This window comes from Lycorma delicatula, chromosome 4 (genome assembly GCF_047948215.1).
Source record: "Lycorma delicatula isolate Av1 chromosome 4, ASM4794821v1, whole genome shotgun sequence".
In the NCBI taxonomy this organism is placed as follows: domain Eukaryota; kingdom Metazoa; phylum Arthropoda; class Insecta; order Hemiptera; family Fulgoridae; genus Lycorma; species Lycorma delicatula.
Window position 1 is genome coordinate 40373058 of NC_134458.1, and position 14198 is coordinate 40387255.

Below are 14198 nucleotides of genomic sequence, written 5' to 3' on the forward strand. Positions count from 1 at the left end.
TGTAGGCAAGAGTAGCGTCAGTTAAATCAGACATTAGCAGAACTGATGGGAAGTTGTATGAGAAGTCATTTAATGTGAAAACCAAATAAAAAAATTTGAAAAAATGTTTGAGAGAAGTCTCAACCATTTTTATTATTTTTTTATGCTCTCCATGTATTGAAATCTGTCAGAAATCAAATGGTAGGGTATCAAGTTGGTAGTAGAAATTCACTTTTACTAATTTTGACAACCATAATAAAGAAGATTTGTCATTTGGCTGTCAATATTTGTCTTAAAAGTACTACATAAAGAAGAGAAAGGGTTAAACTCTCATTTCCTCATTATTGGTTCCAACTCACTTGAGATTTTAATTTTTTTTTTTTTAATTATTTGACAAGAAAAATGTTGTCACTCATAAATAGTTACTGGAAAAAAATATGAATCTTTTTAAGGCACTATTTCATTTTTAGAAGTTAAACAGTGGAAAATTATAAATGGTAAAAAAGAGATAAATTAATGATAGCCTTTACTGGGATCCAATATTTACAGTAATGGTTGAAAAATCACTTATTTTTGTAAAATTCTTGTGGTTCATTAAGCGAAATGAATTTGTGATTTATAGGGAAGAGAATTTTAAACAATCAAATCAGAAGGGAGCTTAAAGCTAACAAAGAAAGTATTCTGGAAGTTGTTAAAACTTTAAAGAATATAATGCACGTAAATATATACTGTTTGAGAAATTCCTAATGTAATTTAGAAGCTAGTTTTGTGTAGTTCCACAAATGAATGGCCCATGTTACAACATCTTGGTAAAATGAATGCTTGAACCCGAGAAAAAACTAAATGCACTTTCATAAAAGTTTACTTATCAAAATATAAAAAAAGTATAGATGATTCTTTAGTTTAGTGGTAATGATACTATCAACATTAATGATCTACTAAAATTAAAAAAATCTTATGTTGCAAATAAAGAAAATGATGTTTCTCAATATTAATCGTAGGCGTTTTGTGTATTGGCAGTTACATCTGCAGTGATATTTTGGATAAAAATCTTTGGTAGTGAAGAATTCTTACTTTTAAGGAATGCATATGATCTGAATTACTTTCGTGATGTTATTTAATTTTATTGAAATATCATGTTATTTTAATTTTATTGACTTTACTAAAACATTTACTAAAACATAAATCAGATTGTTGTAATATTAATAATCTTGTAATAAAATTTAAAGCATTTAATGCAAATAAGTAGCAAATATGAATCACAATTTTTACAAATTATGCGATTGTATTAATTAGATTAGTTCTTGAATCATTAGATTTAGTGAATGCTGATTTTTATGAATGGGATAAGCTGTAACAATGCAGAAAATTGTATTCGGTATTTTAGTAATGTATAATTAAATTATTACTGAAAAATTATATAATAAATGAATGGTACTAAAATGGCTGAGCATTATAGGAGTATGCAGTAGTGAATTGCTGGTACACAAATGTAGCAGTTGTGCTATACATCCTATAATCCACAATTGGGCTATAGGATATGTAACATAATTTTGTGGGCTATGCAGTTTGATTATTGATTATCATTTAGCATTGCTCTTTGTATGTAAATAATTATAGTATTTAAATTTAATATAAAGCAGGGTTAATTATCATTGAATGTTAACTATTATTTATAAGAAAGTATCGATGAACCTCCCTTATGTAGTTGAAGGTCAGAAGTACTTTTACAGCACTTACAAAATAGCGGTTTTTAATGTGGTTTTAAATAGTGGTATAATAAATCTACATAAGGTGAAATAATTTGTTTCCCTCCATTATTACTTTTGGTAGGATTTGTGGTGACATATTGTTAATCTACAATAAACAAATCAAACCTTAGCGTGAAATAATAGTTTTAAAAATCTCATAAAAGTGTAGTACTTGCCTTGGAAATGGAAAAGTAATCTATGATTTTTTTATGTTATTAGAAAATATAACTTTCAGACAATTGTTTAAACATAATTTTTTCATGTTGTAAAAATAGTAGGCATTTAGGCTGTCTAATGAAAAGTTCTCACCAGAAAATTTTGCCTTTCAATGGAAATAATTAAATGTAGTCAAGGGCGCTCTGATTAGTAATTGTCCTGTATTAAAGAGCTCTGAATAGTAATTATTCTTTATTAAAGAGCCCCCTGACAGCATTTAAATATTTTTGTTGAAAACAAAATTTTGTTGTTGATGTAAGACCATGTGAGAACTTAATCATTAGACAACTTTAAACACCTGCTATTTCTACAACATGAAAAATGTATTTAAACAAATTAAAACTGTCTGTAGGTTGATTGGTCACCCGTTATTTAATTTAATTAAACGCTGCATAACGATGTTTAGTCCTTTATTTCCTTACCTTGTTTTCTTTTAGTTTGATTTATTGTGGTTTTATTAGTTCAGTTTATTTATTTATTTTTATTTTTTGGTAGTCGTGTTTTTAATTTTTATAATTGTTTAATTTTTAATACTTTTTAGTGATCTTCGAGAGAAAATTCACAATTTGAAAACTTATGAATATAACGTATTTAACACACTGAGTCAAATGAGGAAACTAAATATTTTAATTTATTTATTTAATTGGTGTAAACCAATCTGTTACCTTGTTTGTTACCAGTTGATTGTGATGATTGGTCTAGCCTCGCACGAAGTGCTTGCCTGACCTCACCACTCTAGTCTCATATGCAGTCCCCACAGGAAGCCCATTATTATTAAACAGACATTTTTTAAATTTATTTAATGTTGTTACACAACTGCCCAAAAAGGAGGAGTATAATGTATGTAGGGGGTATGTATGTTTGTTTGTTTGTTCCACTGTAGCAGCTCAATGGCTGAACCGATTTAGAAGTATGAACCTTTGTTGGCATCCTTATATTACTGGGAGTGTCATAGCCTGTTTAAATTACCTGTATTAATACCAAATACCTGTATAAATTTACGTTAAATCTATTTAATGTAAATTTAATTATATTTTAGTATTATTCATTTGATTGATTTGTATCATTCAGTTTAAATCCAGCTAACGCAGTGATAGAGGCTCACAGTTGATTAATTCAGTTCATTTGCTGGTGCTTCAACCAGCAAATCTTCTCTACTATATATATATATATATAAAAGTATATTTAATAGTATATGTTAATTTTATTTTATGGTAGTTGAATCATATGTACATATACAATAAGATAATAAAATAAAACTCAATATTTTGGAGATGATTTTTGGACCTAGGATCATCATCATGATTTTTAATTGTAGCTTGCATTAAAAAAAAAAATTCTTTGATTTTTAATTATTGGTTTTTAAAGTTATAAGAATATTTAATGTGAAAGATAAATAAATTTCCCAGCTATGCTGGTCAGGTTATTAAATTCATTTTAAAACTCTATTTGTATCTTTATGATAAAATAATCCCCTTTTTATTGGAAAACAATAACCAAAATAATGAATTCTTTTTACAAAATATGAATGCGTAAGATAATATCAACCAAATATGTTCAGTTAGCCAGCTTCAGTTATTTCTTCATTGACATTAAAAAACATGTATCTAATAAATTTTTATGTTCTTGATAAAAAAAAAAATTAAATATAGAATTACTTGTTTGATTATATTTAAATCTTTTAATTTTAATTTTTGAAGCCAAAATTCTCAACAAAATAAAGCAATAACCAAAAATTAAAATTTTTAATATATGTATATTTACGTTACAATTTCAAAAAATCTTTTTTTTTGACTTTTTGAAAATTTTGAGTTTCATGTATCAGGTTTTTTTTAGTGATAAAATATTCATTAAAATTTATTTAAAATAATTAAAATCAAAATTTAAAAAACAAATTTGATTTTTTAAACAGTTTGGGAGCTCAAGTGAGGGGTACTAAATTATTTTATGACTGTTTTTTTAACAGAATACCTTCTGAGCATGAAAAGTTTAAAATTGCAAAATTTTTTATTTTTTTTATTTTGGGGCCTCCCATACTCAAGGGGAAAGCATTCAGTTAAAATTAATTTTTAAGAAAATAATCCCTAAGTGGTTAAAATAAATTAAAAAAAAGAACTTATAAAAATTTTAAAAAAATACAAAGATACAACCATAAGTCTAGGTTAACAAAGTTTTGTAATAGTGGTGGAACTTTTTGGCTAATTTTCCCCCCAAGAAATACTAAATAGTAAGTTTATCAAAAAATCAATTTTTTAATTTTTAAGTGCAATGAGTAATTGGCAAGATGAATTTAAATTTAAAAAAAAATTTAATTAAAAAATAATTTTTGTTACCACAGATCATTGGAGTGGGACAAGCAGATAAGTTTTATAGCAATTTGAAGGCCTATTGACATATAACATTTAGATACTAAAAACTTCCGTTAACACCTTTTCTGAAGCAATGTATACGAGGTGCGACAATAAAGTAATGAGACTGATGTAAAAAAAAAAGTTGCTTAGTGTTTTAGTCATGTTTAGTGTTGTCTCCTTCAAAGTAGTTCCCCTCTGATTGCACATACTTATTCCAGTGCTTCTGCCATTGATGGTATTATTTCTGGAACTCATCTTCTGTAATATCCTCCAAGACCCTCGTCACAGCTTTTTGGACATCTTGTGTTGTTTGAAAATGGTGTCCCTTGACCGCCATTTTGACTCTTGGAAATAGAAAAAAGTCACACGGAGCGATATCTGGTGAATAAGGTGGCTGTGGTAGTACTGAAATTTGCTTTGAGGTTAAAAATTGCTGTACTGACAGAGCAGTATGGGATGGCGCATTATCGTGATGCAGAATCCAATTATCAGCAATATTGGCACGGACACGAAGAACTCGTTTACGAAGTCTTTCTAAAATTTCTTTGTAAAAATATTGGTTAACTGTTTGTCCAGGAGGCACCCACTCTTTGGAATCGAAGAAGCACACAAGCATGCATTTCACTTTTGACTTTGACATGCAAACTTTTTTTGGTCTGGGTGATCCCTTTGAGCACCATTGTGAACTTTGGCGTTTTGTCTCTGGATCGCATTGAAAAAACCAACCTTCATCAGCAGTGATAACATGGCTCAACAAATCTGGATTGATTTCCGTTTGCTCTAACAGATCGGCTGTCACATTTTTCCGTGTTTCTCGCTGTTGTTGTGTGAGAATTTTGGGGACCATTTTTGCACAAATCTTTCTCATACCAAGATCTTCAGTTAATATTAGACGAACCGTTTCTCGATTGATGTTGAGTTCTTCTGCAATCATTTTCACGGATAATCTTCGATCAGATTGTACGATTTCACGCACCCTGGTCAAGTTGACATCTGTCTGTGAGGTTGATGGTCGTCCACTGGAGTCTTCATCTTCAACATTCGTTCTGCCTTCACTAAAAATTTTATGCCACCGAAAAATTTGAGCTCTTGACATAACCTCCTCTCCAAAAGCCTTCTGAAGCTTACCATAAGTTGTCGTCGTGTTTTCACCCAATTTAACGCAAAAAGAAATGGCATACCGTTGCGCAATATTTTGCAGTTTCATTTCTGTGACGAGAGACACAAACACGTGTTCACTTATTACAGCACAACTCACGACTGAGCAGTTGCATCAATGTGCCGCTTGGACTAGAAGTAGCTTATAGACCAAGGTCAAAGATGGTGTGCCTATGCAAGCTGCAGGGTTGTCACATCTTACAAAAAAAAAAATCAGTCTCATTACTTTATTGTCGCACCTCGTAGGTAAAAAAAGAAAAATATATAAAATCACTTTGGGGAGAAAATTATTTTCAAGTTTTTTAAAGAAAGATATTTTTGCTGAAGTACTCCAGTAAATATTAAAAATTTTATTTTGGCCAAAACACCCCCACCCCCTTTTCCAATTTCTACAGAGATTTAATACATTGTGTCTTTTCCCTTGAAGGTGGTATCTGTCTACCATGGTTAAGGAAAATCAGTAAATGGGGTCCAGAGAAGACCAACATACCTAACGCATAAAGTCTGACAAAAATAGATTTTCATTGGAATAATTTTTTTTTTTTGCAGATTATGTGTAATCTTATTTGAATCTATTTTCTTTGCCCAAAAAAGTTTTATCTTTAAACGTCTTTTTAAGGCAAAACTTAAAAAAAGAGAACAATATTTTTAGATTTTTTTCTTACCAATCTGTATACTTTCATTGCTATGGCAGCATATAATTCTATAGCCAGGAAAGGAAAATAATGTTAAAGAGAAAATATTTACAGCTGATCACAGATTCTTATTTAATAAATATTATTGTTGAATTATTATTATTGTTTTTTTTGCATAATAAATAATCACTATATTTCTACACATCCCTCCATGACTGAATTAAACCTGTTGTTTGTTGGGGGGGGGGGGTCTTAATTTATTTCCTGCCAGTCTATTTTATTTCTTTAAAGCATTTGCCATAAATTTTTCTCCTCACCTATTCACCTTATTGCCATTTGTTACATACTTTATTAACTCAACTAATTTTCAATGTTCTATACAACACATTTTAAAGGCTTCTATTCTTTTTCTTTTCCTATTGCCATTGTTTGCTCTCATAAAGCATTACATTCCACACAGTTATTTCCAAGAAGCATTTTTTTGTTAGCAGCCGTCGACATTTGTGTGAAAGCTCTCTTTGGTTTGACAAGTTGGCTTTTGATCTCCAATTTACTACTTTAGAGTTACAAAATTATTATTGTATAATTGTAACTCTTGTTCTCACGCACGGATGTCTTATTTTATGATTTTTAAAAAGGGTGTTAGTAGTGTATATACTTGAAAGCTAGTTTCTGTTCTGATTCTGTGATCTAACCATACTCTCCCAGCTATTTTATCTTTATGTCCTTCTGCTGCTAAGGATTTTCAACAATCTCCCACTGCTATTAAATTCAAATCTCATGTTTGATCTCTTCTCTACGTATTTGATTAATCATCCATTTCTTGTACATTCTTTCTGTCATATTCTGTTGAAGATGTTATGAAGAGACATATAAACCTGGACTTTTGTTTTAGATTTGGGCTTATAACCTACTGTGACTAAAATAATTTTCTCTTAGTGTTGAATTTAATTACACTTTTTGTTCTATGTTTCTATTCATTATTGTATCTATTCCTGCACTTCCATTTTTATGATTTTTATTATACTATAATTTTTTGGCCAAAAGACTTGTTCACTTTTCAACTTTACTTCAATTATTTCCTACTAATTTGCTTTAACCCTTCCATTTCTTGTTTTAAATTATCCTGTCTACTGCTCTTATTTTATGATTTGAAAATTCTCTCGGTGACTTAAATAATGTTTTAGGTTTTATACTTACTGAAAGTCTCTTTTTCAGCCACCTGGAGACCCTCCTAAAGATCACAATCATATTAATTAAAAAAATAAAAGGGAGGGAGAAAAAATATTTCTTTAGAAAATACTGTAGTTTTGCTTCGCTTTCAGTCTTACATTACTTACAGCCTAAAATATTTTAGCTTGAAGTTTATTGTTCAAACATTATCAACTTTCAATTGTTTTGTGCCCTTAATAATTATTAAAAGGGCTGCTCCTTTCAGGAGTTATTCTTTTACCAGCCTGTCCACATGTACTCACCTGTTGTGATAGTACTAATGGCATAACAATCTTTTACTCAAAGGTAGGCAGATTTTTGTGTGAGTTGTATGTCTGCTTATGTACAGGTGAATGATATCTTGGTTGAGTTATACTATCCTTATCGGTTTTGTGGCATTTTTAGATGTATGTTCTGCTCTTAGAAAGTACTTGACTGCATCTCAGGCACTATGTTGGCTGTTTGTAGGGCTTACAATCATCGTGATGATCTTTTCCCTATCTGCTGTCTGGGGGGTACCCTTTTATTTGCAGTTAGGCTTCCAACCATAGGGCAGGGATAAAAATAAAATAAAATAGTTTTTATTTTTAATTAGTAAATTAACATTTAGGATTTTTTCAAAATAAATTATTTAATATTTTCAGATTTAAGGTTTGTATTTGATGAAGTATTGCCTGAAGTTACTAGTAAAAAAAAAAAATTATAAATTATTAAGATGTGTGCACCCCTCTTGTGCAAGGATGTGGATGAACACACATACACACGCATGCGCATTCCAATATCACAGTGTTTAAAATTATGTTAAGTGAGAATATGTGGTTTTATAGTAATTCAGGAAAATAAAGAGAGCTTCATGAATAATTTTTAAGGATTTTCTCGAAGTATGAAATGTTAATTTTATATAAATAAAACGTTTGTACTAAACATTAACTGATGTTTGTCTGACAAAATAGCAGAGAAAGTCTTAAGTACTGTCTATAAAAACTGAAAAGAGAAAGAGTTTAAAAGTTTATAAATTAAATAAATACTTTATTCAGATTGTAATATAATTATACATTATATAAACTACATCAGGAATGTTAGGTGAACTATTCCATGGATAACAAAAAAAACTTGTCCAACATTTGCCTGCAAGAATCAAGGAAAACTGTGGAAAAATCTTGTTGAGGGCAATGATAGAATATCAAAATTATTGAGTAAAAAAACAATAGAAGTGATAAATTGTTGGAAAATAATATAATTATATGTAATAATAGTAACGTAGCTGTATAAAGATATAACTAATGCAAATCAATGCAGATTAAAATAAAAAATTAGGAAACATTAATTACTAAGTATTTGAGTGTGTATTGATTTGTATTTTAAATGAGTATGTAGGTTATTAGGGTATTAAGGTTATCTAATTAGTATTATTAAAAAATTCATTGATTAATATTATTTTTATTAATGGAATCATTTAATGTTTGATAAACTGGTTAGAAGCTCCTTTAAAATATTTTTGGTAATTTATTAAACATGAACATATTTAATAAATATCATGCATAAGTTCTCATATGCTTAAGTATTATACTGTGTCTGGTAATAATAGATCTGTGTTCAATGAACATTATTATTTTTTAAGAATAAATTACTAATTTTTTTTTCTTTTAAAGCACAGGTTACACATTAATAAATATAAATGCATGAAAATATGAGAATTCTTTATTTACTAAAAATTCTTCACATGAATCATTTTTACCAGGAAAAAATTAATCTAACAAAAGTTTCTAACCATTTAGCATAACTCTCTGTTTATTTTTGGTAATTATATAAGTTAATTTTAAATTCTGTGACATACATCTTAGGATTTTCTTCCAAGTGCAAGTGATTTTTAACTTTAATTTGTTATGGTCATTAGTCATTAGGTATTACGTGCATAGAAATAGTGCTCAACCAGTTTTTTCTTTTTTCATACCCTTAAGGACTATTACACTGTTGTATTAAATAATTGGATTAATTCAAGGATTTAAATGGTTTAATGCTGTTATTATGATGAAGGTTAGAAATAGTATGATCCATTTAGCTGTCTAGTATTAGTTGCAGAAAAACTTAATTTTTCTTTACTGTGCTTTTAAAATTCTTTTGTGATGTTTTATTTGTTTCATTATGTACAGACTTAATTACCTATTTTATTATTGGAAATACACGAATCTTTATTTTCATATCTTATCTTTAGTTTATCAACATTTATATATTACATTTCTTTGGATATAATCTGGTATAAGATGATAGGAGAACATGTAAGCTCATATCTCTTTATTTGTATGTTTATTATTTTTTTCTGTTGCAGATTGTTTTTGGTGAAAATGAAAATGGATATGCTCATCATGTGATGGGCATAGTTCATGATTCTGCGAGATATCTACCAGATCTTCTTGATTACATGGCTGAACATTATCCGACATTAACTGTAAAAAATGGAATTCTCGGTCGTAGCTCAGATATTGAAACAACCACCATGTCGAGTTACAAAGAACAGGTAAATGTAAATGTTTTGTCTTAATTTAAATTGTTGTCTATGAATTGTATCATCAGCGTTTGTTTTAAATGACTGTTATTAAAGTAAAAAAGAGGATAAAATTAACTTAATGTTGGAAACTGAAACAGTTAGGAGTGTTAAAAATTCATTGTTTCTTTTGTTTCTACTACAGACTCTTTGAACTAACCAACACAGACTGAGTAATAGTCTGTTATGCAGAAAGTTGGTAAGTGGAAAATTCAAATGTGAATGGTTAGAACAGAGAAAGTTGTAATCACTAAGACATTATTTAATGTTACTAGTTATCTTACAATAGTATACATTAGTTAGTCGGTTTTGTCTTTTATGTCACTAGATATTTACAACAGCATATGTTAGTTAGTTGGTTTTGTCTTAGTTCCAGAATTTAAATTTAGTCAGTCTTTACAGATCCCAAAATCAGGTGTAACCTTGTTTATCTATTAAACGATAATTAATTATTCCATTGCCTCCTGATTTTTTTTTTAATATTGAAAGTATGAATTGTCTCTTGTTTATCTCCCATACTTTAAAATAAAAATTTTACACTGCAAAAAAAAAACAAGTTTCGACAAAATGAAAGAAAAATATTAACCGTACAATCTCTGTTACAGAACTGATGTGATTACAGTAAAGTACAGAGGAACAACATTAAACGGCAGGATATGATCAGGCTGGTACTGTATTTATCAACAATAAACAAAGTAATATTACATAATTACTAGTATTAGTCAGTATCATTTATTTGTGGTTATAAAACCGTTTAAATTCATGTATTGGTTCAGTTGATTTTTGTTTAGTGTACAGAGGAACTGGGATGTGTATTTGTACAGAGTGAAGGGGAACTTCTTAGTAATAAAGTGATAAAATGTTGTTACTTCAGTACCAGCATGAATTAATTTTTTTTTGTTCATGTCGGTGCATCTCAGACAACATTGTTAGAAAATTATATAATAGAAGGTTGCTATTTATTTTTGTCTATAATTCTAGTTTCTAATTATTGTATTGCTTTTAAATTATGAGATTTTATTTTGTACTATAAATATATTTCTAACAAATGTTTTTTCTCTATTTGTTTGACGATGAAATCTTGTCATAGTTTGATAATGCTGACTTTGTTACGTACTGCATTTACTGTTTATGAGTTCTGTTATGTATGAATGTTGAATATTGCTGTTACATTTAGTTATTCTTACACTCTGTGTGTTAATGTATTGATTTTTGAAGTAATTAACTTTCTTTTTTTGCCTTGAGTTCTTTTGGATAAAAGCAATTTAGAAAGAGTGATATGAAGTATATCAAATTTCTCTTCCTTAAAAATAATCTTTGTATTGTTTTTTAAATAAAATGTAGTGTTACAAGCATTAACTATTGTTAAAATATAACAATATGTTGTTAAGTGTAAAATTAGTGTAATGTTTTAGTTGTAATACTAATAATTATTATAAAAAATTATTGTATCTACAGTCTATCTTTTATATAAGGAAATTAATGTTAAATCATTGTAACATAAAAAAAAATAAATACTGCATTTTAAACACTGAAAATTGGTTGGTTGAAATGGTTGATTCTTATATGAGAAGCATCATATTCATGAGAAAATTGCAGGTTCAAATCCATCTTGAACAATTCATTTTTTTTATTTCTGTTCTGACTGGGTTTTTAACTAACATGTTTCATTTTTGTTTTATTAAAATAAAATTTATAGAATTATATAAGAATATTTATTTGTATTTTTATCATTTATTTTTTGTTTTTATTTGATATATTACTTTGACTATTTAGGTAAAAGTTGTTGATTATTTTAAATATTTACTGGTTAGTTAATAATGTTAAAAGTTTTTAATAAAATTTGACTAAATAATATCATTCGTATTTTTAACAATTTGTAGTTTGTGGATTGTATTTATACCTGCTATATTTTTACATGGAATAAATCGTGTAGATATTTTTTTATAGACTTATAAGTATTTTACAGATTTTTTCAGTGAACTTATAAATCTTAATGATATTAATGAAAAAAATTGAAGTTATTTTGAGTAATGTAAATTGAAATAAAGCTGCAATTAATGAACATGAAAAGACATTAAGACACAAGACTGGAACATTAAAAGAAAAAGAAGATGTGATCATACATGGATCTGAAGAAAATGTGGAAGAGAAGTACTCTGTTCTTCAGGATAAAGCCATTAGCTTATTAAATGATATAATAAAACTGAATTGGAAGCTAGATGAAATAGACTGCTATTTTAAATCGGGGAAGAAAACTGAAATAAAACTAAAATTGGGAAAGAAAAATTAACATAGTGGAGGAAAGTTGAAATGTTAAAATGTAAGAATGTAAACTTAGGGACTAGATATTTTCTTAATAGAAGTCTATTCAGTTGTTATCCTTATATTAAGAAAAGGAAAGAGCTGATTAAATAATGAAGAAACTTAGGAAGGAAGAACACTATGTGATAATATGAAAATAAATGTTAGGAAATGAAAAATAGTGGGGGAATGTTACAGATTTAAATGATTTCATAGAAAATGCTAATGTAGAGTCAGATAAATTAATGGATAGCCAAAAAAGAAAATTGATTAAATAACCATCACAAACTGTGAGCATAGTTAATGAAATTGAAAAAAAAAAATAGATGCATCACAAAAATGCAACTTAAAATGACAGAAACAACATGTATTCAGAGGTAACAGACAACAAATGAATATTGAAAGTTATATAAACGAAGGAAAAAAGAAACTGCACAAGAGAGTTAAATAGGCAAGAGTAATGAAGAAGGAAATTAAGCTGATGATGAGCAGGTTGATGAAACTGTAAATAGGGAACAGAATGTATAGAATTTAATGCAAAATGAGGTTTTGAGGACTGTAGTGTAGATTGAAACATTGAATGAGCAATAAATGAAGAAAAGGTAAGCATTGTAATATTGTATTCAACTATTATTATGTTACATTAAGAGATAATAGTAAACTAATGGAACTGATAAAGGAACTGAATAATGTGGAGTGGAATGTGAAGGGTTTGGCAAAAATAAGAAGCGGTAAAGGGTGCATGCAACTAAAAAACAAAAGTAATATTTTATTATAACATTGCTAGTGAAGTTTGTGAAATAGGATTCTTAGTAAACAAAAATATTTCTGATAAAATAATCAGTTTAAAAAGTTCCACTTGTAGAGTTAATTATAAAATAATGTATGAAGCTGAGTAGGCAAAAGTTAAAATAAATAAAAGCAATTTGAATGTGCGTACTGTCATCAGTATCCACTGAAGATGAAATAGAAAATTCTTAAAATGTGACTAAAAAAAGTAGCTGAAGGATTTTTATGTGTTTTTCAGCATTGCTGAATCTTATGTGAACAGAATATTACAGGTGCAAGGGACTTAAACTGTATAGACTGAGAAGCGTATAGGCTTGGACCACACATTATAGACTAAACAGTTTTAAAGTGACTAGTCAAAATTTACATTGTGGATAATTCCTTCAACAGTAATTGTGATGTTTTAAACTAAAATACGTGATTGAATTGTTATAATTTAATTATTTTTACATCTTTGATATAAATAACTAATTTATTTTAGTTAGAATAAATTAGGATAGATAAAGAAGTTAATATAAAAATTAGTATAGACAAAGAAAAAAAAAAGCAAAAGTAAACTCTACTGCAAAGGTTGAGAAAAGGAGTTGAATTTAGTCTCCTCCTATTAATTTTTAAGAAATAATGTGTAAAAACAATAAGCAAGGAGAATTTTTAAAAATGATCACAGTTGAGAAGTAATAAAAATATTACAATATGCATTTGCTCTTTTAGCAGAAACTAGAAAAATGATTATAGAAGATACTGTGAATGGTATGGTATGTTAGCGTGTTAACTATATACTATAAGCTGTTAGGCATCATCCAAAGTGATAAATATTGACAAAGTAAGAAAGACATCAAAAGCAGTAAAGGATAGCTCTCATGCAGAAAAGAAATTGATCGGAAGTTTGTAACTTAGATCCAGGTAAAACAAAGATGTAATTCTTCCAACATTTGTAAGTAGTCAAATGGTGTATGGGAATAAAACAGGACAGGAAGCAATCTAAAAAGGCAAAGAACAAAGTTTTATGTAATGAATTGTTAAACTAGATAAAAATAAAAAATAAAGACCGGGAAGATAAAAGATTCTTGTAGAATACATTCACTTGAAAATAGTTTAGACATTAATACGTATCCAAATGTAGGTAATTTGGCAGTGGAAGAATGTATAGTGATTAAATGTTGTTTAGAATTATAAAATATATTGTATAATTTCATTTCAAGCAGCATTCCACAGCAGCATTGTTTTCAGTGAAAATGCCTACTAAAGAAGGTGCATG

At 28.3% G+C, this 14198-nt stretch overlaps 1 protein-coding gene across 2 annotated transcripts in view; it reads left to right on the plus strand.

Moving 5' to 3' along the window:
• Nucleotides 1–14198, plus strand: part of LOC142323308 (uncharacterized) — a 99767-nt gene that overhangs the window by 43061 nt on the left and 42508 nt on the right. For both annotated transcript variants that reach the window (XM_075362779.1, XM_075362780.1), the window contains exon 4: nucleotides 9632–9820. In XM_075362779.1, the coding sequence (XP_075218894.1) occupies nucleotides 9632–9820 (189 nt within the window). The remainder of the gene's footprint in view (nucleotides 1–9631; nucleotides 9821–14198) is intronic.